This window comes from Urocitellus parryii, chromosome 9 (assembly GCF_045843805.1).
Source record: "Urocitellus parryii isolate mUroPar1 chromosome 9, mUroPar1.hap1, whole genome shotgun sequence".
NCBI classification, from domain to species: Eukaryota; Metazoa; Chordata; class Mammalia; order Rodentia; family Sciuridae; genus Urocitellus; species Urocitellus parryii.
In genome coordinates this window covers 37,113,420-37,140,825 of record NC_135539.1, presented here as the reverse complement: position 1 = coordinate 37,140,825, position 27,406 = coordinate 37,113,420, and the positions used below count along the sequence as shown (strand labels likewise).

Here is a 27,406-nt window from a genome sequence, read left to right as displayed (position 1 = left end):
TCTTCCTACACATCAATGGCACCAGCCTGGTGCCTGGCACAGAGGCCAGTGCCAGTTGACAGAACTCATGAACAACTGAACACCTTCTGCAGTTGGGCAAACAGCGGGGAGCACGAGTGCCAGGCCCTCTGGGGAGAGCTCACCTTGTGTCTGTGGGCCTTCCAGCTGGCCTGCAGCGTCCGCGCGGCAGACTCTCTCCTTCCATCGGAGCAGGGGATGGGGGACAGGGGCTCGGGGCAGCCCTCCGGCCCAGAATCCACTTCAGAGTCTTGCTGAGAGTGCCTGTTGCTGGGAGGGGGTGTGCAGAGCTCTCCGCAGGCCTACAGGAAATGGAAGGTGGACGGGCTGGTGCAGGGAAGATCTTGTAAGGACCTGGCAGGACATCACCTGGCAGACGGCAGGCCGCACTTACGGATGAATCTTATTCATTCTGAGGAGGACCTGTTCCCGCACTGCCCACCACACCCTCGACAGATGCCCAGTAAGCACGTGGGCCCTGGACTTGTCTGGAAGCAATCTCCTAGGAGGAGTCTGTCCTGCCACTGTGGCATCTGCAGGACGCTCACCCACAGATGGCCACACACTTTCCAATAGCCATCTGTGACTTGAGAAGCACCCCTTTCAGGGCTGGGGTGTGGCTCAGGGGCAATGCTGGCCTAGCATGGGCAAGGCCCTGAGCCCAATCCCTAGCACTATGGGGGGAAATCACCTGGTTTTCTGCAGTCCTTTTTTGGATATTTTTGAAGTTGAATATTATATTTTGACAATGATGTTTCTGGGATTACAGGTAAGATATTTCTAGCAAGGCTTTTGATACAAAGAAACAGGAATTGCTATTGTGACCATTAAAATACCACTGATTTCTATCATTTATTATCCACAAGGACAATTCTCAATAAAAATTAAAATACTGAACTATTTCTCTGACATCTAAAGCTCAGTGGAGAAGCCCATCCATACAGAAGGCCCTCATAGAGAGATGTGAGCTTCCAGCCATGCACGTGCAGCCGAGATGCCTGGTGCATGCATGTGGCCTGGTGCATGGCCCAACAGAATCAGCAGGCCACTAGGTATAGAAACCAAGCCTTTTACTTTCTGTATTATATGATGCTGTGACATTTGACCCTGAAGAGAGGCACCACTTCCTAGGGAAGAAGGACTTCCCTGTGAGAAACTTTTCATATGCAACTCACCCAAGCCCAGCCCACACCACCACCTAGCTCCCTTGTGTGACCCTCATGCACCAAGTTAGTGTCCCCTGCCCCCTAGCACCCAGGGCCAGGTACCCATGAGAATTGTTCAACCCAGCCAATCCTCACCTGCCCTTGCCTCACCTGGTCCTGCCTAGAGCAAAGGCCCTGGGCCATACTTTACTGCTGCCTCCTACCTGTCCCCTGCGCCCCTATGCATCCCCATGTGGCACGCCTGCTCCCGTTTCTAGGGGTGTGTGGGGGTGGACCTCTGTGACAGTCATTATGTCTGGGGGTCTCACTGTGCCTGACCAGACAAATCCCACACATCAGCACAGCCACCCACCACTGGGCTCTCTGGGTGTGCGTCTCGTCACCTGGGTCCACATGCTGCCACCTAGCTGTAGTGTTCTGAGTTGTCCCCTGAAAGGCCTCACGGCCTCCCTTGACCCTGACTCATTCTCAGACCCTCATTCCACTCAAGTGAGGTGCAAGTCTGTCTCATATTTCATGCCAATGTGACCAAAGGGTAAAATCAGCCACTTAGAAGATGGAGGAACAATGACTCCAACAACTCCGGGCAGATAGCTAAAACAAAAATGGAGTTTGATATGCATATAAATTTGGTGAGGCACTGCTTCGTTTTAACCTACAATTAACCATTCTCCCAGAATAGCTGGGAGCAGACACCCTTACTCAGAACAACACTGACCTTCCAGTTAATGCCACTCTTCCTTTTCTTTAAAATGGAATTTTATTTATTTTTTTCTGATACTGGGGATTAAACCCAGGGCATCATACATGCTAGATAAGTACTTTACCACTGAGCTATACCCCCAGCCCTTGTAAAACTTTATTTTGAGGCTGGCCTCAAACTTGTGATCCTCTGGTGTCAGCTTCTCGATTAACAGGGTTTACAGGCAAGCACCACACTTAGCCAAAACAAAATGCTTTTATAAGTAGGAAAGAAGCAAAGTTAATTATGCTTATGAAGAAAAATCCAGCCAGGGGTGGTAGCACCTGCCTATAATCCCAGTGGATCGGGAGGCTAAGGTAGGAGGATCATGAGTTCAAAGCCAACCTCAGCAACTTAGTGAGATCCTGTCTCAAAATAAAAAATTTTAAAAAGGGCTGGGAGGTGGCTCAGTGGTTAAGTGCCTCTGGGTTCAATCCCTGGTACAAAAAAGAAAAATTCAGACAAAAGAAAGGGAAGAAGTGCTTATAACTCCACTGGAGTAAAAGCTAATTCTGGCAGTACTTTCAGATATACTTCAAAGTAAAAAAAAAAAATTTTTTTTTTCAGTAAAAAGGAATCTATGTATCTACACATATACACTTTTTGGGGGCGGGGGTTGTTTCCATCAAACAGGCCATAGGCATCTCTCATGTCATAACTGAAGACCCACTTTATTCTTTGTACTGACTGCTCAATACTGCACCGATGGGGACTCGGCCAGCTCAGGAATGAGCAGCACACCGTGCTCTTGAGTTTGCTGCAGCTCCTCACTACTGCAGAATGGACTGCAGCCAGCACCCGTCACCGCCTCTCTGCAGACTACAGTGATGCCTTCTGTGGCCCCAGTCTCGGCGAGGACAATGGGAAGCCTGGGATCCTCAATGTGCTCCTGTCATGTGCAGGAACACAAATCTCAAGGTCATGTAAGAAGATGCCAGAACAAAAACGTTGAACGAAATTTTGACACCAAGTGAAACCTCCTAAAGCCTGAGCTGAGAGAGGTGTGGTAACAGATTAAGGATATAATTCCTGGAGAAAAAGAACTTCTCTGCCATCTTACTGATGTGGCCTCTGAACAGAGTTAGTGGAAAATTTAAATCCCAATTACTGGGAAGCAACAGACTCTGCAGTACAGATCTCAAAGCAAGCAGGTGGCCCTGGAATATGAAGCTGGATCCTTTGGAGGTGTCAACATATGAGTCAGGAGGGACAAGCAATTTATACCAAGGCCTCCTTTCCTGATTTATCTGCATCTAGTTATTGTACAGAGAAGAAACTAGTGCTATGATGGTCTTCTGTGTTCAACCAAGACACTAATAACACAAGAGCACACACTTGTTTTTCTCCATTTTGAGGATCTACAGAAACCCTGAGCAGGCCAGAGACAGAGAGGTGCACACACAAAGCCTCTTTCCATCCCCATGGTCTATGGGAAAGGGGTTCCTCCCGAAGGGATGTATGACTTCGAAAGTTAACAATGGGCAGAAACCCTGACGTTTCTTTATTGCTGAGCACCTCTCAGGGGTCAGGGCTACAGAAGTAACCAAGTAACAAATCAGTAAGTCCTGTAGCCTCCCTGGTCCCCAAGGGCACTTTACTTGCAGAAGAGGTTTCAGTGACATCCTGTGCATGACACAGATCAGAGAGGCACTCAGGCCCAGCTTGTCACACACAATGCCCTAGGTATACCACCAGACAACAATGAGAGTCCAGGAGAACACTCAGTAGAGGCCTGTGTCCCTTGGGGTGGGCAGTGTGGCAATCAGATGAGTGGATGAACCATGAGGGTGCACAGAGAGTGGGAAGGGACAGTGACTCTGTGTTATTTAGAACATCATCCAGAGCACTGGAAAAACCTCCAAAAAGCATGCCCTTGGGGACAGCATAAAACCACACGCTCTGTCTGAGCAGCAGCAATGTTTTCACAAAGGACTGAGATGGACTCTCGCTGTTCACGAAGCACGCACACTGCCGGTAGGGTGTGCCATGGTCACGGTTGCTGCACAGCCTGCCTGGGCCTGGCTGGCACACATGCAACGAACCACGGGCTTCCCCCAGCTGGCAGTGCTGTGGTGTCTGGATTTGTAACTGAAAATGTACTGAGCAGCTTCTCCAAACTCCCTTTCAGTTTGCCTTCTGCTCTTGAGCTGGCTTTGAATGAAAAGACCCTAAAATTAGAATCCAGCTAAGTAAACCAGCCTTGGAAGAGGAAAGCCAGTCCAGATCAAAACCAAACAAAAGCCCCTTTATGTTCCACAACCAGCAGGTGACAGTCCTGCAGGCCCATCCTCCCGGAGGCCCAGGGAACCGCCTCCTGCCAGCCCCTCACAGCCGACACTGGTCCTGCTGCAGCAGGTCTGGGGCAGGCAGAAGAAGGGTCACGGGAAGGGACTGCAGAAGAGGCTGCAACCTGGGCTCGTTTTGGACCCTTCTAAACCACACTGGCTTCATCCACCACACATTCACGACAAGCCCTCTGGAGCAAACAGTGGCCATGGGATTTTAACATCTAAGTTGTTCCCTTTTAGACTGAGTCAGACCACACCTGCCATCTCAAGAATCTATGCATTGGGAAAAGACTCACAAGGAGGTAGAAGTGCAGGTAGCCCGGGGCTAACAGGGACAGAGCCACCTAGCTGACCCCTGGGTCAGGGAAGGGCAGGTGACCCTCACATGCCTGCCTCAGCCACAGCTGTCTCCTTGCATCCATCTAAATGGGCAAAGAGGATCAGTGGCCAGGTCCTCACCACACTGTCACTCAGCACCACATGAGCCAGAGATCAGGGATAGAAGGGAAGAGACCTGAGTCCCCCAGAGAGTGCAGCATATTTTGGACTTGCCTTTTGGGCCTCTGCAGCCTCCTTGATATAGTCAGAGAGCCCCTGCCACAGAGCTGAACTTGCCGCATGCTTGAGGTCTGGAAGATCTCTCACCAGCCCAAATGTCCAAGACCCAACACCAGTCTGAGAGGTCAATCCACTGACCCGGGGTCAACCGTAGCCCTAACTTCTGTACACACCACCCACATCACAGACATTGACTAACAGAGGTGAGACGGCCAACATCAGTCAGGAAAGGCTCTGGGCATGAGGATAAGCATGTGTGTTGCTGTCGGCTGAGAGTCCCAGTGCCCAATGGGAATGAAGCCGTACCTCTCGAGTCACTTCCATGGGAGCGCTGGGCTCCTCTTTCTTGGCTTCTTCCGGTTCTTGACACTTGTTGGCGAGTGTTTGAATTTCCTCTCTAAAGTGGAAAAAGAAAAGATGACTGCTATCAGTCACTATGTGAGGAAGGGCCCCTGCACAACTCAGCAGGAAGTTCTGTGCAGAGACAGATGCTCGACAGGGTGCAGAGAGCCCACGGCCACCTCCCTGGTGCACCAGAAGCCCCACTGCAGGACAGAGCTTTCTAATGTGTCCCCCAAGCTGGGAGCCTTGTAAGGGTGAGGCTGGGGATCTCCAGGGTCAGCCTGATCCCCGAAGCATTGTCAGAACTCTGAAGAGTAGCCATTGCACGCGGCATGTGCGAGGCCCTGGGTTCAAGCCCCAGCACCACACACGAGAAACAAACAAGAAGAAGAAGTCATAGCGTGAACCATGAACAGGAAGTTATAGCGTGGAGTTTTTAATAAACAATGTGAATATTTCTTTACTACAGATGCTAAAGTCAAACAACTTGTTTTTGTGTACCTGCCTTTTCAATTGAATTTTGGCTTCTGACAGTCTGAGTTATATTTCTCCTGAAAAGAAAATGTTCTACTTTGTTTCAGTAATATGTACCTTGCTAATTATCTTCAGTGCTGAACATTCCCATTTAGATTCTAATCTAGTTTTCTTATATTTTAAAAAATTGAGCTCTTTGCTTCTTGGTTGCCATTTTCTGAGCTGCTGTCCTCCATGATTGAGGTGCTGCCTCATCTTGGGCAATGGAGTTGGCCATCTATGGACTGAGACCTCTGAAACCTGCCTGCCAAAGAAAGTTCCGCTACTCAGCACTGGAGAATACCGACTCCCATCACATTACCACCATGAGGACGTTAGACCAGTCCAGAGGAAGTGTTTGGTATAGACATGCTTGCATATCTGTGGGAGGTTGGTTCCAGGATTCCCAGGATGCCAAAATCCACAGATGCTCAAGTCCCTTAAATAAAACGGCAATATCTGCAAATAACCTGTGTATATCTTCCTGTACCCTTTCAATCATCTCTCGGTCACTTATAATACACAAATGTCCTGTAAAAAATTGAGATAAGATTTGTAATATAAAATTCATTATTTTAAAGTGTATAATGAGGTGGTTTTCAGACTATTCAGAATGACAATCATCACACTAATTCTACAACATTCTAGGCACCCCCATAAGGACCCTGTGCCTATCAGTGACCATTCCCTATTCCCTTCTGCTGGGCTCATGCAGTCCTCTCTGCTTTGTCACTGGGAGCTGCCTGTCTGACACTTTATGTAGATGGATGGCACTGCTGGGGCCTGTTCCAGGTCCCTCCAAGCTGCAGTGTGCAGTGCTCCCTTTCTGGCTCCTCCTATGTGTGGCCTGGCCTTGGGCTGCTCATCTGGCAACAGCCGGTGCAGGTATGGGCAGTTGCTTCCTGGCTCTGGTGACAGTGCTATTATGGAGGAGCCTGGGAGGCAACTCCCTGCGGCAGCAGCAATGTGTGGGTTGGAGTGAGAAGCCCTGGCCCATTCTGAAGGGGCAGAAGTGGCAGAGCCATGATGCGACAGAGGCAGCACTGATGGAGGCCTCTTCCCAGAGTTTGGGTTTCTACTCCAAAGGCAAAAGAACACCTGGAAATATCTCAGGGAGAAGTATGGCCTTTGCAAAACCCTCTCTGAGGCTGTGCTGAGCCCCCACTGGGAAAGGCTGGCATGCACAAGTGGGTGGGTCCTCTGTGAAATGTATCACCTACCGCAAAACCTGCTCATGCTCTTGCCTCTCCTGCTTGCCTTCCCTCATGCTCTCCAGCTCCTTCTCCAAGTCGGCCTTTGCTTGAAGCAGCTGCTTCACCTCCACACTGAACGAAAGAACCAGAGACATTTCCACCCTCATTAAAACCAGAGGCTGGGGCTGGGGTTGTGGCTCAGTGGTAGCGCGCTTGCCTAGCATGCATGAGGCACTGGGTTCGATTCTCAGCACCACATACAAATAAATAAAAGAAAGTCCATCAACAACTACAAAATATTTTAAAAAACAAGAGGCCATCAAGGCAGGGAGTTAGCCTCCTTTCCTTAGGACAGTGGACCAGAGGTGGGAGGGTCAGGAAAGGCCCTTGATTCTAAAGATGTGGTGTCAAGAGCAGCCCCGAGGGTCCTGATTGGGCACACGGATACCAGCATGTGTGAGGAACTGCCAGGGGCTGGGAAGACAAGGGAATAAAGGCATATGAAGTCCTGGGGAGAGGTGCCACAGGATAGTCATGGAACACAGTCACACATGCAGCACCCTCTGGTTCACACCACAGGTGCAGGTCTGAGCCGGGGAAGGACCTGCCCTGCCCTACACCAGGCCCTGCCCTCACTGAGCCTGAGGATAAGGCTGCCCAGGCATTTCCACTGAGTTTCCTGTGACCTGTGTGTGGCATGGCAGCCACAAAGTAGACTCTAGAGCAAGACATCTGCCTGAACCTCAGATCCACTGTTATCTGTGCGACTTAACCCTTCAGGGTTCCCATGCAGAGATGCTCCCAAACTGTGTAGCAGAGTGCCTGTCACCTGCTAAGTGTGCAGCAGAGCGCCTGTCACATGATAAGGGCTCAGTCTGTGGTAGCTATGGTATTCAATAGCATAACAGATAATGCCAGAAATTATTTACCTTCCAAAATGACCAGTTTAATGTAAAGACCTTTTTCTGAAATACTAATTTTTCTTTTTTTGTACTGGGGATTGAACCCAGGGGTCTCTACTGCTGAGCTACATTTCCAGCTCTTTTTATTTTTTTAATTTGAGTGAGGGTCTTGCTAAGTTGCTTAGAGTCTCACTAAGTTTCTGAGGCTGGCCTTGAACTTGCAATTCTGGCTCAGCCTCCCCAGTCTGATGTTATAGGCACACACCACTCACTGTGCCTGGCCATGAAATACCAATTTTTACAATGAACTTATCACTCACATGAATGCATCCTGAGGTCACTACTCAGGTGGAAAGAGTGGAGTGTGAGGGATTCCCTTCCACCATAACACAAGGTGACTGAGCACTCAGAGAACCAGGAGGCAACAAGGAGATTCTTCTTGACTCCACTGTGCACCCAGATCCCTGGACTCATGCAATCAGAGGGCCTGGCAGCACCTGAAGCCCTGATCTCCAGTTAGCTCCCAGGGGATGAGATGCTCCCCACTCCACAGGCCACTCACCTCTAAGTTGCAAGGTTGCTGAAGTCTTGCAAACCTGAGATAAACATCTCAGAAAATGGGCAGGTGAAGTCACTCATGACAGATCAGAGAAGCCACAGATAGAAGCAGGGAGACAGATGCCTAGAGCGCACGGCGGGGACTACAGACCTTGAAACATTGGTGAGACTTTGCCTCCCAACTCCCTTCCTAGGGTTGCACTGGACATTTTACAGCATTTACACATCTTGTCTGATAGACAGATCATGTGCCATAAACATATTATTGAATTTCAAAACCATTCTGCCTAAGATGTAACTGATTTTATGCAATCAATGACAGTAAATTCCTGTCCAGGGAACAATTTGGGAACTCCTCTGGAATTCAGTATAAAGAGACTCCTGCGGCACTCTCCCTGACCTCCCCCTTTTAAGGTGGCATCTAAATGTCTTCTTTTGGCCATTCAAGCAACTTTGATTTTACAACCAAAATATAAGAAGTCTTGAGTCCTAAACAGTATTTACACAACAACCACCGTGAGCTCAGCATTTCTCCAAATTCATGACAACAGCCCTAGAAACAAGGTCCCCATGGGAACCTACTCTTTCTCCTGCAGCTGCGCCTGCAGCGCGCTCCGCTCTGCCTTCAAGCTCTTCACTGCCCCCCGGAGGCGCTCCTGCTCCTCCGGCCGGTCCCGAGGATGCTTGTGTGCTGCGCTGTTGGAGACGGAGTGGGCCAGGGGAGTTGGTCTGTGGGATTCTGAGCTGTGAGGCTTTGCATTCTCCATTGAACTTACTTTCTGGAGGCAAAACAGGCATTTGTTATTGTCTTTGATTTCCAGTTAAGAACTCAGGAGACAGACGACAAGCCACAGGGACAGTCTCCAGCAGGTGGGAGCAGCTTTGCTACGTGACCCGAATCAACCAGTCTACTGGCCCACACAGTTCCTGGAAGTCTGTGATCAAAAGGGGAGAACCTGGCCTGGACAGAGAGCCACTAGCACGACAGGAAAAAGCCACAAGGCAGGCAAGGTGGACAGACGGCTGGTCCCTGTGCTCGCTCAGCCCACTGCTTCCCTAGACTTTCTGAATTTCCAACCTTTCTGCTCCCAACCTTCAGCTGTGCTGCGGTCCTATCAGGAAGGTGACCCAGCATTTCCATGCTGCCGACACCCAGCCCACAGAAGCCCCCCGCCCCCGTGTGCGTCTGCTCTGGCTGCCTGCATTTCCCAACAGCTTTATTTGTAAATACACACAACATACAGAAACTTCTTATATTTTCTACTTTGAACTTATTTGTAAACATTCCCCTCAGGGTTTGCTCTGTTTGCCAAACAGCAGAGAGCTCAAGCTCAGTATTCTGGAAGGACCCGTTCCACAGAAACGGAGGCACCCACGTGGGGTATGAGGAAACGGTAATTGCCTAAATTTTCTGGTCAGCAGAGAGTAAATGAACAGTTTTCTGCAAATTCAAATATTAAACAAGTAGAAAGAAGTCTGGCCAGAAGCCAGCAGCTGGGTTGTGGGCGCCTCCAGGGTCACGTGCTCAGCCCTGCAGCTATGCACAGAATCTGATGACATTGCGCGGCCATCTGAAAAGTGAGGGCTGTGAACGACACAACTCAGGCCTTGCCCTGAGTCCACACTGTACTGACTGCTGGACGGTCACCATTTACTTGCTCAGTGTAAGTCTGTGTCCCTCAGCTGCCCCACTGCCCCTCAGGCACAGATAGGTCCTGAGCAAGGGGTGGCGTGACGCCCGCTCACCTTTTCCAGCTCCGCGATTCGTCTCAGCAGCCGAGGCTTGCTCCAGTCCACGTACCCTGATGGACACACAGGTCTGCTCAAAGACTGTCCTGGCACCCTTTGGCCCAACCACCCATCAGCAAAGCCACAGGGCTCCGGTGGGCAGGTCCTGCCACCCAAGGGTTTTCTCCAGCTCTGGATGATTTCTGTTCCCTTTGGCTGTTAAGAATCACTGATACCAACATCTCCAAGTGTCTTAGTGGGATGTCCTTTCCTGATTCTACACCAGTGTTTTTTTAAAAAATATTTTCTTAGTTGTCAATGGACTTTATTTATTTATATGTGATACTGAGAATCGAACCCAGTGCCTCACACATGCTAGGCAAGTGCTCTACCACTGAGCCACAACCCCAGCCCCCCCAGTCAGGTTTTGACTCCACTGGTCCCTTGAGATGTGGACCCTAGGGTGATTCTTAGTCCTCCTCCCACTTGCTTTCAGGCTGCCTCTGGACCTGGTTTTGCTCCTCACCAGTGGCGTCCCTCCTGGCTTTGCTGGCTCTCCCTTCCCCCTCCTAACCTCCTAAATATCATTAGGGTTAGGACTCAACCCCATTCCTCCCCTCTACTCACACCCACTTGAGGCCCCACTTGGCTCCATCAGTTTGCACGTCCAGTTCTCCAGCCCAGGTCTCTGCCTGGCCTACCTCTGCACACACCTCAGATCTCACCTGTCCCTTCTCCCCAGATATGTGCTGCCGTCGTCCCCCTCAGCAATGCCAGCTCTGTCCTTTTAGCTACTCAGACAGAAACCCTGGACCCTGCTGCCTCCCCTCTCATAGGCTGCACTCAGTCTCCACATTTCCTGCGGGCTTCACCTTAAAGATGCACAGAGCCCAGCTGCACCCTGCCACTTTTGCTGCCACAATGGCTCAGGCCACCTGTACTCTCACCAGGATGAGTGCAGAAGTCCCTGCTGCCAGTACCCCCTTTTCTGCACAGCGCACCCTGCATAAAGCCAGGGCCCCTCGGAGCCCCCTGGTGCTCAACACCAGGCTTTGTGGCAGCAACTACTGTGGTTTACCTTCGGGGCCACACTGGCCTCCGCTCGGACCTCTGCACTCACTGCTGGCCCACCTGGCACCCCCAGATGCCTGCACAACTGGCCCAGCAATCGGTGTCTCAGTGAGGCCTCCCCAAGGGCCCTCCTCGTTTCTCCTTAGTACTTTCACTGTCTGACAGCTTGGACTTAACCTTCTCCTTCTGTCCCATGCGGTCACCTCCATGAAGCACCTCCACACTGCTGTTCCCTGCTCTGTCTCCAGGGCCTAGATGGCTGCTTAGCTGCATTCTGCGATCACTACTAGGGTAACTCTGCCTAGTGGGACCTGTTTGCTGTGAGGCCGTGGACTAGGGTCTTCGTAGTTGGAGGAAGCAAGCGCCATGGACAACATGTGCTGCCCCTCTGGTGCCTTCCCTCATAGAATGAGACACGGCCTCCTCCCCGTGCCTCCCTCACTGAATGGCTTTGGGGAAGGTACCCTTGAGTCTGGAGATGGTGGGGGAGTTGCTCAGCACGCGGTCCAGGTCTTCCTTCAGGCTCTGGTTTTCCTCGGTCAGCTCCTGGACGCTCCGGGACAAATTCAGAAGAGTGCTGCTCATCTTCTTCTGCCTCTTCATGCCCACCTTCTTTTCCATCGGCAGCCTGGGAATGACCACATCGAGGGGCTGAGCTCTGGATTTCTCAACTGGCTTAATAATATTTGAAGTGAGGGACGTGCAAATCACGGCTCACTTCTGTCCAGTTGTGAGCCCAGAGTTCTTGCAGAGGAATACTTGCAACCGAATAGGGAACACTAACTTAGAACCCCAAATAAACAAAACCGCTAACCCTCGTAATAGGATTTCATATTGCTAACAAATCTGTATAGCAAAATACAGTACTCAATTATTGGTGTCATATCTTAGATGCCATCACTAAAAATCTTGTAGGAACTTACTCTTTTTTATGTAAGTCCCTTTTAAGCTTTCATTTTGCCTTATCCCACTAAAGACTAAAACACTGGTGGTCCTTATTTCTAGCAGATTCCTTATTTGCAAGTTTGCATACTCATTAAGATTTATCTGCAAACTCACAATCAATCCTCATGAGGCTTTTCTTTTTTTGGTACCAGGGATTGAAACCAGGGGCACTTAATCACTGAATAACATCTCCAGCCCTTTTTATTTTTATTTTTAAATTTTGAGACAAGGTCTTGCTAAATTGCTTAGGGCCTTGTTAATGCTGAGGCTGTCGTTGTTTTATTTTTATTTTTTTAGATGTTGATGGACCTTTATTTATTTATATGTGGTGCTGAGAATTGAACCCAGGGCCTCACACATGCTGGGCTCTACCACTGAGCCCCAGCCCCAGCCCTGAGTCTGTCCTTGAATTCACAATCCTCCTGCCACTGCGCCTGGCCCTTGTGGGGCTCTCAAGGGAGTCCATGCGCAGGCAGAGTGCTAAAAGACTGGTGAGTTGCTGGTGTGTGTTCCCAGCGGAGGTCTAACAAGGCCTTGCTGTATTCTTGATTCAGTTCTCATACTGTAAGTGCCTGTTTGCAGTCTATTAGTGTAGAGACAATATTTCACATTTTTGTGCTTTGTACTAGTAATTTCACTGTTCACAATGGCCTTACAGTGTAGTACTGAGGCACTCATTGTCCAGTGTCCCTAGGCACAAGGATATGATGAGCTTTATGGAGGAACTACGTATTAGACAAGATTGGCTCAGGCATGAGTCAGCACCGTGGGCCTAAATGTTGACAAAAGTGTGAGGTTTGCAGGAATCCAAGCCACATTTCCCTTGGTTCAGTGGCTTAGCATCTGCTAATCCAGTGTCTACAGAGATTGTTCAGAATATGTATCCATTTATCATAAATATCAAGACTCTAATAATCCTAGTAAGGTTGATTTGCTTTGAAAAGCACATGCCTGTAATCCCATGTACTGAGAAGGCTGAGGCAGGATAAACACAAATTTGAGGCCAGGCTGGGCAACTGAGCGAGACTGTCTCAAAATAAAAAATAAAAAGGGCTAGGAGGTTTAGTTCAGTGGTAGAGCACCCCTGGGTTCAATCCCCAATGCCTCAAAAAGAATCCCAAAAGCAAAACAGCATTTTCAATTCTGAACGGGTAGCTGCTGTGCAGTGCACATAACATATGTGTGGAGCGCGAATGGGGGCAGCTGCCAACATGGAGGATGGGGCACATCTGCACAGCCCTGAGTGGAAGCAGACCCGCTCTAACCATCAGCAGCGTGGGCAACGCGGGCACTGCTGCCAAGTTAGGGCAGGAGCTGCTGTTTCCAAGAACGACTGCCCTGCTGTTAGACATGTTAGACAACACACGGAACTCGACTCCACGTTATCATACTTCTTTCCTGCAACATCGGAACTCGCCAAGAGAGTCTGGAGACGATGGATCTGAAAGTGCCAAATTAGAATGTGTTAAAACATACAGGAGCACCAAGACAGCTTTCCCCAGAAGCTGTCACCAGATTCCTGACCCTGCTTCAGGGCAGGAAGCAAGAACCAAGCTGCTGGGACTCATTTTCATGTCAAGATAAGCAGGGGACCAGCACCGGTCTCAGTTCACCCCTTGTCAGCAGACTCCCCCTCACACCCACAGGCACCCTCCCCTTCCACGCGCCGCGGAGGGAGCACACACCTCCTCGTAGTAAGTGTCCATGGCGATCCTCATCTCCTCCAAGTTAGTGGTCTTCATGTCAGTCTGGAGTTTGCTGAGGACCCAAGTTCAGAGTTAACATGGCAGGTTTGGGTTACTGCAAACCTCCTCCCAGGGCCAAAGGAACAGGAGTTCCCAGAACACTGAGGGAAGGCATGGCTTCAGAAGAGAACCTGGCGGGAGCTAGGGATAGTGGTGCACGGCTATAATCCCAGCAGCTCAGGAGGCTGAGGCAGGAGGGCTGTGAGTTCAAAGCCAGCCTCAGCAACTTAATGAGACCCTAAACAATTCAGCAAGACCCTGTCTCTAAATAAAAAAAATATATGAAAAAAAGGGTTGGGCATATGGCTCAATGGTTAAGCATCCCTGAGTTCAGTCTTCGGTACCAAAAAAAAAAAAAAAAAAAGAGAGAGACAGGGAAAGAAACTGGTGGGAGAGAAGAGTGGCCCCTCAGTGAGCTTTAGCGTTGAACAAATGGGGCATGCTGTGTCAGACAGGAAGAGTCCTCACACCAGAGTGCCCCTCTGGTTAGACTACCACTTCCCAAGAGTCGAAAACTCCCAGAAGACATTCTTCTCCAAAGATAAAACTGCCTTGATAACCGTAGACTAGGTGCTGAAAGTCCTCAGAGGTTGGACAGACCGTCTCTGGGGGCAGGTGGGGAGAATGACCAGTTTTATTAAGAAGAGGATGGTTTTCTCCCCTCATACTGTTACTGTGTCATTTTGTTCTCACAGACCATAGGCTTTAGGCAAAGGTGAAAGCTGAGTCAGCACTCTGAAACACGGAGGAATTGGCAAATAACCAATTCACTTGAAGGTGCCAAATTTTAGCAAGAAATAAACAAAGGAGACTTGAACTTAAGACTTGAACTTAAGCAGAGCCAAGAAAGACCACCTCTTCACACCAACCAGACTGGTAAAGACAGACAGGTAAAGAAGCCTGGGTAGCCACAGCAAGTGCCCGGCTGGGAGGTGCCAGGGGCGGGGTCTGTGTGCCACCAGCTATATCAAGATTTAGGAAATTCATTCCAAGGAACCCTAGGGGAAAAGCACTTCCTAAATAAATCTGGAGAGAATGCACATTTGAAAGACAGAGAGAGGCAGCTAGTCCCTGCCTTCACTTGGGGTGGGAACGGGGACATGGACGGAGGTTGACAGACAAGTGGCAATGAGAAGGCAGAACAAAACCAACAAGGAAGTAAAAGGCAGAAGATGGCCAGTTGCAGTGGCAGGGTGGCCTGGCCCGGACCCTGAGAACCTTCCCGCGCAGGCCCCAGGATGCTGCGTACTTGATGGTGCTGTCCTTCTCCTTGCACTGCTGCTCCAGCTTGAAGATCCTCTGCTTCAGCCCGTTGATGACCTGCTGACAGAAGGCCACCACCTCAGCCACCGTCTCCCAAGGGCTTGCCTCCCAGTCTCCAGCTACAGGCTCGGCTGTCCATTCCCCAGGCTGGTTGGTGTCCCCTTCTAGGTGACCCCACAGCACTCTGCACTTCTGCCCTCTGAGGGCACTTCCACGTCCACCTGTCCTTCCTTCCTTAGTGGCTATCTTCTAGGCTATACGCAGCAACGACAAAGGCCCCAGTGTCCTCTTACTGCCTGGAGCTGAGTAAGTCAACAGGGAGGCATGAGATGCCCGCCGGGCGGGGCAGGGACATGGCGGCCAACTGTCTGCACCCAAAGGTACCCAACTCCCTGCACTGTGTGCTTAGGAGAATGGGCAGGATGTGCTGTTAGTTGTTTTTTAAAAAAGGAAGCCATCACAAGTCTGGACGTTAAGGCCACTGACGCTCACCTGCACAGTGACAACTCAGTCTTTCCAGTGGGGTGAGAGGGCCCAGGAGCAGGTTGCCTGGAAGATCCCCAGGGCCCTCCTCTCCACCTGGGCAGGAAGGCTGCGCTATTGGGTCATTTCCTCCTCCTCCGTTAATGTCTCCTTGGGAGATCACAGCCTCTATGCCCTAAAGAACATCCTTTTCTTTTGAGTAGACAACTTGTAAATCAGATTTTAATTTAGTAGTAGGTGAATATGTTTTCTTAAATGGCTTTCCTCAAATTTCCTGCCAAAGTGGGCAGCTGTAAATGTCATTGTGCAAATGGCTTCTGACGTTGGATTACTTTCTCGAGAGACAGTCCCCTAAGGAGCAGTGTCAGATAAATGGTAGGCACGATTTGACCATGCACTGCTTTAACAAGATGTGCCAACCTGGCATGCCGTGTTCAAGTCCTGAGGAGACCTACTTTTTTGTTAGCCCTGCTGATGGTTTTGATCATTTGTGTTATTTTTGTTGCTTTATGGTGCAAAGTGTTTACTCAGAGCAATTTAAAATAATCTCTTCACTCAGGTACGTACTGCTGGTGAGATGATGGGTGATGGGGTGGGGAGCGATACCAGCCTGCCCTCACAGTGCATAGAGTCAGTAGCTGGGAGCCCAAGGTGGGCAAATCTTTAACCTCGGTTTCCTGATTTTTACAAATAGGGTTTGAAGTCCCTGATATAAAAGTTCAAATGAGACCATGTACATGTGCAGAGTCAATAATTACATAACTTGGGAGTTATGTAATTTCTTGTAGAAGTTATGTATTTTCTTGTAGAACCACATCAATTTATTCACAACCATTGTTAAATATTGATCAAGTGCTTTCCTAGGCAGACAGCTAGGCTTTATTCATTTATGCTAAATGGATTATATTTCAATATGACATATATATGTATATATTTCAGAACAGACTTTTTCCTTTAGAGATTTGTACAGATTTTGTGCACATTGTGGACAGAAAACAATGTTTTTGTTTTTAGGGTTTTTTTTTTTAATACTGGGGGATTGAACTCAGGGTGCTTTACCACTGAGCCACATCCCCAGCCCTTTTTATTTATTTATTTTTATTTTGAGACAGGGTCTTGCTAAATTGCTAAGGCTAGCTTTAAACCTGCAATCCTCCTGCCTTCTGAGCCACTGGGATTATAGGCATGTGTCAACATGCCCGTCCAGAAAACACTGTTGTACTGATCAAGAATATCCTTCCCACTGGGCATGTCAATGCATGCCTAGAATCTCAGGCTGAGGCAAGTTCAAAGCCAGCATCAGTGCTGGGGATGTGGCTTGCGCTCGCCTGGCATGCGCTGGGCACTGGGTTCAATCCTCAGCACCACATAAAAATAAAATAAAGATGTTGTGTCCACCGAAAACTAAAAAATAAATATTAAAAAATTCTCTCTCTCTTAAAATAAATAAATAAATAAATAAATAAACAAACAAACAAATAAGCCAGCCAGCCAGCATCAGCCATTTAGCAAGACCTGGAAAAACTTAGCAAGATCCTGTCTCAAAATAATAATAATAATAAAATAAAAATGGAGGCTGGGGACATAGCTCAGCTGGTAGAGCGCTTGTCTCCTATGCACAGGGCCCTGGGTTCAATCCCCAGCACTGCCAAAAAATAAAAAATAAGAAAGGGCTGGGGATGTGGTTCAGTGCTAAGGTACCCTTGGGTTAAAACATCCAGTACCCAAAATAAATAAATAAATAAATAGATAGTTAGATAGATAGATATCCTTCCCTCTCCCATTATATTGTTTCAGCCTCATGGATTTTCATATAAATTTTAATTTTATATTACCAAGTCCACTATTTTTTACTCTTTGTATTCAATAGTCTCAAAAGTTTCTCTCTTCCAGTTTTAGTTCTCACATTTGAAAAAAAATTAACTTCCTGACTCATAGAGTTTGTGGCGATACATTTTTCTCCAAATGCTGTCTTGTTTGTTGCCACAGCATTAACCAGTCTCCAGTAACCCTTGCTTTGTTTCATCCACTTGCTGTGTATTACTGTACAACGGGAGAGGTGTTTATATCTGCTTTAGGGATTTTATTTTATTGCTGTTTGTTTCTTTGTTTTAAATCAGAACACTTGTTGAGCACAGGAGTGTCTGGGCATGATGGGGAAGTTGACCCTTGTGACTGTTTTGCTCTGTAATGTGTTTGGGGTCCCACTCACTCCCCTTGATCAATCCTGAAGGATCTTCTGGTAATCCCCTTGGCTCCACAGAGAATGGTTCCCGGAGGCTCTGTGTGTGCAAGGGCTTCAGGGAAGCAGCTTCCCTCCGTGTGCACCTGCTCCTGTCTACGGTCTTGGGGGAAGGCTCTCCTCTCTGGGGAACCAGACTACTTACCCAACCAGCGTCAGGCCTTTTCTCTGCCAGGGTCCGAACAAAATCTGGGCCCTGCAGTAAACATATTGAGACATGAGGTCCACATGTAGCTCAGCTTGTCCCCCCGTGTGACAGTGACTCTAGACAGGAGTCCACCATGAGGTCAGGAACTTACTCGACCTGGGTCCAAAAGCTGTTCTATCTGCCTATCCTTCCTGTTATTTTCCTCTTCCAAGCGCCGAAGCTTTGTTCTCATCAGATCTACGTCACTTTTCTTTGTATGTAATGACTAAAGAAAAAAAAAAAAAAAAGCCTCAGCACACACTGTGGATTGCCACCTGGGACTGGACACAGACTACAACACACACCACAGACCTCTCCCTGGGACAGGATGCAGGGCCACATGCACTTGGGATATGACAGAGGGACACACACTCTGAATCTACACCTGGGATGGGACAATCACACTCACATTGTACCAATGACAACTTTCTGGTATGGATATTGTATGGCAGTTGTGAAACCTAACCACAGGAGGCAAGTGAAGGGGACAGCAGCCCCTCTGCACTGTCCACACAACATATCCCGGACATGCATGTACACATATCCTGGGATCTGTAATTATTTCAAACAAGTTTTTAAAAAGTGGCCAGAACTTACTGATCTCTTACTGCCTACCAAGCACTTTCTGGCCTATGGCATGACAAGCCTATGAAATCGGTATGATTATATTCCTCTCCATTTTGTACTGGTGGTCCTGGGGATGGAACCCAGATCCTGGCACATGCTAAGCAGCCCTCTACTTTACTAAGCTGTACCTCAGTACCATCCCCAATTTTTAAAAGAAAATGGAGACATGGCTTATATAGAAAAACTATACTGATGCTCGAGATCCTAAGGATGGAGTATTAAAAAGCAATTCTCTTCTTTCTGAATCTGGAACCCAGGCTGACTCTACCCAGAGACCACACTGGTGAGTCTGAATGGGGTCAGCCCCATTTCTCCAGAATCACATTTCTAGCCAAGAAGACCCCTCCCAGAGTGCTAAAGAGCACCACAGCACTGCCGTTCAGTGTCAGGGCTCTCAGGTCCATTTAGAATAGTCTTCCAACAAGATGGGAATTGTCCCTATGCCACCCTTCAAGAGCAGCCTGACCTCTGCTTGGGACATCTGTGTGTGGGTGTGTGTGCGTGCTCTGCAGGAAGCCCCCTCACTACTGGGCAGCTCCCATGCTCACAGGACTAAAACCTGAGTGCTCTCTCTGGACCAGCAGCAAAGGCTGCATAGGCAGCTGCCCAGGCTCCCTTGCCATGCTGAGCTGCTCCGGTGAGATGCTCCAGACTCCTTGCCATGCTGGCTGCCAATGCCCTGCTCACCCTCTCATGCCAGCCTAAATGCAGTCCTGAAGACGCACTTCGACTGGGTGATTTTGAATCCACTATTATAGAAGACCATCCCTGCACTGACACTGTCATTGGAGGCTGGCCCTGCTAAAATCAATAAGATGCAGACAGACTACTACCTTCTTCAACTCAATAATCTCATCATACATATCTTCTTTCTCTCTGTAGACGGTAGTCCCCGGGACGTGACCTAGAGGAAGACATGCAAGCCTCTTAGGAAATCATCAGGAAGAAGAAAGAATTCTTGGCTATGCCTTAAGGAAAACCTGAAAGTCAATAAAATTATCCTTTTAAGAGGAAAATAAAAAAAGAAGAGCAAAAAACTTTCACTTTTACCCCATCATGGTACTTTCAAAAATAGCAAGGAAACACACACACACACACACACACACACACGCAAAAATGGTAATGATACAGAAAAGAAAAATAAAGATAAATGCAGAGTTTAATTATAGTAAAAGGATTAAGGAAAGGAGTCACAGAAGGAGAGTGACAGGGCTGGGGTGGTGGCTCAGTGGTAGAGTGCCTGCCTTGCACATACGAGGCACTGGGTTTGATCCTCAGCACCATAAAAAAATAAATAAATAAAATAAAGGTATTGTGTCCATCTACAACTAAAAAAATATTTAAAAGAAAAGAAGAACTGGAAGAAGTGATAGACTTAGATTTTAAATAACAGAAAAAACATATATATGTGTGTGTGTGTGTGTGTGTGTTATATATATATATAGCATTAGCACCCATTCCAAGGCAAAACTAGTACAACTTTACTCCCCCCACTCCCCAGGACTGGGGATTGAGTCCAGGGGTGCTCTACCATTGAGCTACATGCCCAGCCCTTTTTTATTTCTGTTTTTTATTTTGAGACAGGGTCTTGCTAAGTTGCCCATACTGGCCTCAGACTCGAGACCCTCCTGCCTCAGCCTCCCGAGCAGCTGGGACTGCCGGTGTGCAAAATCAACCTGGTTTGCTTTGGTTTTAATACGACCCCTAATATGCTAGGAATCTGGACTACTGAACTGCAACTCCTAACAGCAAAAGCAACAGGGGGAACAGCGAGACAGCTGTCACCAGGCCCTGCAAGTGGCTCTCCTTTACAGAAAGGAGCAGGATTCGTGGGGAGGACTGTTGTTTTTGGTGAGATTCAAGCTTTTTTTATTTGCCATTCATATTTGTTTCTAATACTGTTTATGTAAGAAATGTAAATAAGACTCTTAAGTTTAGGGAGGTTGGCACAATGAAAGCCTGGCTTCGAGAGGCTTCCTTTCTGCTTTTCCTCAGCTCTCCCCTTGACCATATGCTCTGCATTGCTGGCGGAACACCTGAGGTCTGACTGCTTTGCTCTCATAGCTTCGGTCAGGCAGTTAGGAGTGCTACTGGGGGTGGGTCCAGGTGTGCTCCAAGGTGAGGCTGGAGTTCAGGGGTTGGGCCAGAGTTCCTGGTTTGAGCGTGCACAGATTTAATATGACAGGCACAAGCAAGCACAATGGTGGGTTTGCCTCTCACCAACCTTCCTAAGTGAAGGAAGTTTACATCACCCCATGCTATCAGCTGTCAGTGGTGTGCTGATGTCTAACAATAAGATCTCAAAAATAAATCCCTGAAGCCCTGCTTGCAGCATTTGCCCATTTCCAGGGTGTAAAATATTCCCACTGTGCCCATTTCATTTTTTTTTAAATTGTAGATGGACATAATGCCTTTATTTTATTTATTCATTTTTTATGTGGTACTGGAGGATTGAACTCAGTGCCTCACTTGTACAAGGCAAGCGCTCTACCACTGAGCCACAACCCCAGCCCCACCGTGCCCAATTTCAAGCTGCTAGTGTGAGACTCACCAGCCCACAAAGCTCCTAAAAATTTAACAGCTGGACCTGGGAACTGGTAGGAGCTGGCTCCCACACACCACTGCCACTGAGCAGCACAAAGACAACCGGAGAACCAAGAGGCTATGGCATCACTCGAGCAAAAGCAGGGACATCATCCACGGTCTACATATGACATGCAACTATGACTACATGCTCAGTGTCTGCAAGACAAAGACCATGCAATTCAAACAAGGAATGTCAAAGTTCCTTCTCAAACTTCTGCTGCAGTTCCTAAAACCCTACTCTTGAGCAGCAGGGCCCCAGAGGGAGCAACTACATACCTTGCTTTGGAGCTCCCAGCCAGAGCTTCTGTGGGGTTAGGGACATTCTGCCACTCAGAGGCATGCTCCCCACTGTCCTGAGAGACCGCCAGGATGCTGCTTTTCTCGGCTTAGAGTAATAGGGTGACTCTAAAAAAAGACAATATGTGGTTTCCGAGTTGGAAAACATCAACTCCCCAACACATGCGCTTCAGAAAGAAAAAAATGATACAATGAAGTATTCAAAGGGCATGCTGATTCTAGATAAAAACATTCTGGCAAAAATTCTAAAATAGTTACTTGTGTTATGAGACAGAGTCTCACTGTGTGGCCCACATTGGCCTAGAACCCCTGAACTCAAGTTATCCTCCTGCCTCTGATTCCCAAGTAAGTGGGGTTATAGGTGTACACCCAGCATTACAGTTATTTTATACATATATATGCATTTACATTTCTCTTTTAACTTTTACTATAAAGGAAAAATAATTGAAAACTTTAAAATATAAAATTCTATTATTATTAGAATTCTAACATTATAATATTTAATGTCCCATTCAATTTTTTCCAGATATGTATATATTTTTACATAGTCACAATCATGGTGAACATATAACTTTACATCCTTTATATTAAACACGAAATATTTTTCATTTTGCTACGTAGTGATATAGCAATAATACTTGGAATGGAACATGTAAACTATCTAGACGAAATGATAAAAATTATACTTTTCCAGGGCATTCTTGTTTTTCTCATCAAAATGTTAAAAATGTTTTTTTGCTTTTTGGTCCTGGGATTGAACCCAGTCATGCTTTACTACTGAGGTACATCCCCAGTTCTTTTTTTTTTCCTTCTTTTTTTGTGGTGCTAGGGATCGAACCCAGGGCCTTGTGCATGCGAGGCAAGCACTCTACTAACTGAGCTACATCCCCAGCCCTCCACAGTTCTTTTTATTTTTTATTTTGAGATAGGGCTAAGTTGCTTAGGGCCTTGCTAAATTGCTGAGGTTGGTCTTGAACTTTTGATCCTCCTGCCTCAGTGTCCTGAACCCTTGGGATTACAGGTGTGCACCACTGTGCCCAGCCACATGTATTTTAAATAGCAATGAAATTCATATCTGTAGAAGGTCCTGAAAATTTAAGTCTACTATGCTTATATGAGGTTTGTTTTGTTTTGTTTTGTTTTCCATGATTTCACAACATATAACCAAGAATGCTCTGCTCTGGATGTGTTTTCAGGTATCCGGGGGCCACAACACCCACCTCAGGGATATTCTGATGGCCTTCCTTACCTTTTTTGTTTAAACTGTCATTTACAAAAGTAAATTAGTGATCAGAAAAAGGACCCGCAAATTACATTTCCCTTCTAAAGGATGAGGATTTATCAATGAACAGTAGGGATTCCACAGTAAGAATTTTTCAGGAAAACATACACACGGGTAAAAGCTGGGGCAGAAGAGAAAGTGCAAACAGGCCAGTGGGAACCCACTGTGTTATTTGATAGCGCCTAAGATCAAACGGGAGGAAGAGGAGCCTCAGGGCGGCTGCCCCCTCCTCACAGAGCAGCACCTGGAACACTCTGGAAACAGCATCCCCCCTTCCCCAACACACACACTGATTAGACATTCATGAGCTGAATGTTAAGAGAACAGGATAGACAGGGTCCCTGCCATCACGGCCTTTCACAGACAGAAACACAGGTCATGAACAAGGTTAGGAGGACACAACTCCATCTGAGCTGGGGGCAGCGTCCCTGAGCCCTGGGCAGTGAGATATGCTGAGCCAACAGCGGAGAGGACTGTGTGAGCTTTGCTCCAGGGGCCCCAGAGGACTATGGGAGAGGAAAGACAGGGGAGCTGAGGGCAGGCCCAAGGGGCAGCTGGAAGCATCGCATCGAGTCCTAAAGAAGCAGAGCAAAGGCAGCAGGTAGAGAGACAGGATGAGGCCACACCACTAGGTCAAGCGCAGCCCTGACTCTAGTCGGCTGAGAGCCCTGGTCTACGTGAGTCCCGTGGGGGGGAAAAAAAAATCCTGACCCTTACAGAACTCTACATGAATACAATTTGATTATGATGATTCCAACACTTGAAATGCTTGATATTCAATAAGAATAGTGAATGATGTTGACCTTAGTTACCTTCAAGCCAAAGGACTGAAAGAAAATAATTCTAAAATGAAAAGGTTTGAAACCCAAACACCTGTACTTTTATATCAATTCTCAATGTTCTCCAAGGAAGGACAAGGTTACCATCTGGATGTGTCCCCCAAGGCTCCTGTTAATGCAGCAATGCTCAGAGATGAGATGATTAGATTATAGGAGTCGTGACCTAATCAGTATGTCTTGGTCTGAATGGACCAACTGCATGTGGCGGGTGGCTGGAGAGGTGGGTCACTGAGGATGTGCCCAGAAGGGTGCACCTTCCCTGCAGTCTCTCCCGGCCTCCTGGCTGAGTGGAGAAGTGCTCATCTACCACACCTTTCTCCCAGATGTTCTGTCTCATGCTGGGCCCAGAGCAGTGGACTGACTGTGAACTGAATCTGGACCCATGAGCCAAAATAAACTTTTCCTCCTCTAGGCTGTTCTTGCTGGGTATTTTGGTCATAGTGACAAAAAGCTGACACAAACCTCAAAAATCCAAACTGCCAAAAGATTTCTTTCTTTTGTTTTTTTTTTTTTTTTGAGACAAAATTTTTTTTTCTTCTTTTCTTTTCTTTTTCTTCTTTTTTTCTCTTTTGTTTTTAAAAATTTTCTTTTTGTAGTTGTAAATGGACAGAATGCCTTTATTGTTTATTTTTGTGTGGTGCTGAGGATCGAACCCAGTACCTCACGCATGCTAGGCATGCTACAGCCCCAGTCCACGATTTCTAATATGTATATTTATTCTTAACATATAATGTGTTCTTTACAAGAATGTACTTTGGTAATTATGTTTTCTCTGTTCACTGAGAAAGTTCATCTGCATTCTCTGAATATATCCTATGTACAACTAAATGCGTTTAAAACACATGATACACACGATGTATATAAAACACACACGTATACAGATGATAAGGGTGGGAAAGGCCACAGGCTGATAGGTTAGTAAAAGGAAGCCAGTCTAGCATTTCACATCTTCCATGAGCACGTTTGTGAGACTAGCACCCGGGTCACTGTGTCCCAGAGCAGCGTTAGAACAACAGAGACAAATCAGGAGGCCCTGCTGCATCTGGAGCAGCCCAGCATGGCAAAGTTCACCAGCAGGAGCTGCCTCTAGGCCATCTGCGGAGGGGAACAAAGCTGCTCTCATCCGGCTAAGGATGAGGGGAACCCTGGCAGCAAAATGAGCCCGGGGAATCCCAAGAACATAAAGGTGAGCTTCCCTTCTGCCTTGGAATGTCCACACCTTCTCGGTACTGGGCCCACAGTAACAGCTTTGATGCTCAAGAAATGCATCCTAACTTAAAAACATCCTTTAACTTTGGCAGTATTCTGGCTTTGAGAAACCAAGAGAAAGGAAAAAGAAAAAAGAAAGGCCACAATGTGCTGTGTCTCATGGGAGGCTCAGTGGGACAGTGGCTGGGCCCTACTCAGGAGCGGCAGCTTAACAGCTTGGTGCCTGGGACAGGTGGGGACCCCAGGAGCACACACACCTGAGGTTCCAAAGCAAATGGGGCTGGTCCCTATGACACCATGTCTCTCCTACCCCATGGCACAAGTAAAGAAATGTCCTCTGTCCCAGGGGCAGGCAGCTTTTGGAAACACTCCAGGGTCAGGGCGGGGACAGGGGCAGAAGGCCTGCTCATACTCACTTGGTGATGTGGGAGGCTTGTGGAAACCTTTCCTTCTTGCTTTCTGAAAGAAGAAGAGGTGATGTAAAGCAACTGAGCTTCCTGTGCTTCCCTGGAGGTTCCTGTTATGGAACCCTGCCGTGTGCAGGGAGGGCCCAGGCGGTCATATGAGGGGATGAGGACAAATGAGCTCAGTAGAGCCCTATGCCAGGACTGAGGCTGAAGGGCACCATGTGCTCTCAGACATGTCCTAAAACAGGAAACTCAAGGAGGGGGCTCTGAGAGCTCAGAGGGAAGAGCCCAGGTAAGGCATCTTCTCTGCTCCCCGCCCCCACTGTCCTCGAGCTCAGTTCTGGGGCACTGATGCAACCTGTGTCCCCACAGCAGGTTGGGCAAGATGAAAACCCTAAGTAACTGCAAATCCCACGGAGGAAGACAAGTCCAGAAGGAGTGGCCCCCTGTGTGGGCCTGTCTGCCGTGACAACATGATGTCAATGCAGAACTGGGTGCAAATTTGCTTCTAATCCTCGCCAGTTCTGTCTCAGGGAAAATACCATCGCCCTCCAACCTCGTCTTCCTTATGCACTTCACTCTGACGGGAACTTCCCTCGCTTCCCCTGGGCGAACACAGCGAACCCTCTGTCTGAGGGAGGCTGAATTCTACCTAGGGGCTAGCGTGGGTTGCTGCTCCTCCAAGGGGTACTTTGGACCCCAGCCCCAGGGATGTGGCAGGACACCCCTCAGCTTTTCAGATAGGGTCCTTCTAGGGAACAGTGCCCTAGAGTGCAGCCAAAGCTTGCTGGTTCCCTCAGTGCTGACAGGCCACTGTTTTGCTAGAACCATCTACATGACAAGCTTCTTTTGCTTATCTCTAAGCAAGCAGTTAGCAGGCTTCCTCTGTCACCTGGCACAGTGGCAAACAAACTAAGAAAGGCCAACCACAGCACCATCCTGGGCCTCTGGGCTTGACCACCTATTTCCTGACCCCTCCCAGCTGGTTCCCAGCACCCCAGCGGCCCCGCTGCTGGCCAGGCTATCTTGGCTTTGGAAGTGGGCTCTGCCGGCCTCACCAAGCTCCACCTTCCCTCATGTGAGGACTGGGGGCAGCAAGCAGGCCCAAACCAGATGCAGGACAGGAACTGGTCACTGGCCTCACGTGAACCCTGCTCAGGATCTTTACTAGAAAAAAGTTTTAAAATTATAATCTAAATAATTTAAATCCCACCAAGGGATTAAAACTTTCAAACACCAAGGAGCATTCAGGATTGTATCCTGGTTAAGGACATCTGTGCCACTTGGCCTAGTCTACTCTCTGAGGAGCACGTGTAAGGGCAGCATAAGCAGCAGCTGCAAGTCATGATTAATACTCACCGTCTCAAAGTCTGAGTCAAAGGTAATTGCAGATAGACTGTCATCTCCCTGGAAGAAGAGAAGCAAACCCAGTAACTATGTGGCTCCTGCTCGGTTCCTGATGGTTCAGTTCAAAAAGCGCACATAGCCCATCTGTGGCTGCTGAAGCAGAATCCAGTAACTCCAAGGCACAGGACCCTGGGACTCCTCAAGCCGGCGGCCAGCTCAGACTCACTGGCAGAACTGCTGTGTACCCAAAGCCAGAGCACTAGGTCCTACAGAACTGCTGTGTGCTCGCCACAGAGAAAGAGTTCTTGACCAAAGTATTTCATTCCTCACACTGTGTAAATAAATATTCTGACTTTGTGGAGTTGGGGATTGAACCAACTGAGCTGTATCGCCAGCCCCCATTCTGACTTACTCAGCTTTGCATCAAAGCACAATGAATCTGTGATATCTCCTGCTAAGAGCGTCAGTCATGGATTAGAAAACATATTCCTAGGGGCTCAGGGTTCCGCTCAGCCTGTGGTAGGCCCTGGGTTCCATCCTTAGCACCAAACCAAACCCAAACCAAAAACACTCCTGGAGATGCACATGCACAAGGAGACATTTGGGCCCATGAAGGCTCCTGCCTGTTCTAGTCCTCTGCCCTGCTCAGGGGGGGATGAGGCACACCAGCCTATGTCAGCAGGAGGCTGCCAAGAAGGAAGGGAGCTGGCCAGAGAGAGGAGGCTTCCTAAACTAACGCAGGTCCAAGTCCTGAACAGCCAGAAAGCAAAATGTATGCATGTCCCTTCAGAAAAGCGTGTGGCTAATCTGTAGCACTGGTACTGGACGCTAGAATGGGACCCTTATTCTGAACCAATAAGGCTGTGGC

General features: G+C 48.1%; 1 protein-coding gene across 1 annotated transcript in view; it reads right to left on the bottom strand.

The window, feature by feature from the left end:
* Iqce (IQ motif containing E) overlaps positions 1 to 27,406 on the bottom strand; it is a 48,068-nt gene that overhangs the window by 12,972 nt on the left and 7,690 nt on the right. The window contains exons 2-16 of the mRNA XM_026405680.2: positions 26,551 to 26,598; positions 25,201 to 25,243; positions 21,434 to 21,562; positions 19,405 to 19,475; positions 18,057 to 18,170; positions 17,903 to 17,953; positions 15,019 to 15,089; positions 13,710 to 13,782; positions 13,416 to 13,465; positions 11,544 to 11,707; positions 10,027 to 10,082; positions 8,863 to 9,059; positions 6,848 to 6,952; positions 5,079 to 5,169; positions 144 to 320 (exon numbers count right to left, since the gene is read on the bottom strand). Of these exons, the coding sequence (XP_026261465.2) occupies positions 144 to 320; positions 5,079 to 5,169; positions 6,848 to 6,952; positions 8,863 to 9,059; positions 10,027 to 10,082; positions 11,544 to 11,707; positions 13,416 to 13,465; positions 13,710 to 13,782; positions 15,019 to 15,089; positions 17,903 to 17,953; positions 18,057 to 18,170; positions 19,405 to 19,475; positions 21,434 to 21,562; positions 25,201 to 25,243; positions 26,551 to 26,598 (1,440 nt within the window). The remainder of the gene's footprint in view (positions 1 to 143; positions 321 to 5,078; positions 5,170 to 6,847; positions 6,953 to 8,862; positions 9,060 to 10,026; positions 10,083 to 11,543; positions 11,708 to 13,415; positions 13,466 to 13,709; positions 13,783 to 15,018; positions 15,090 to 17,902; positions 17,954 to 18,056; positions 18,171 to 19,404; positions 19,476 to 21,433; positions 21,563 to 25,200; positions 25,244 to 26,550; positions 26,599 to 27,406) is intronic.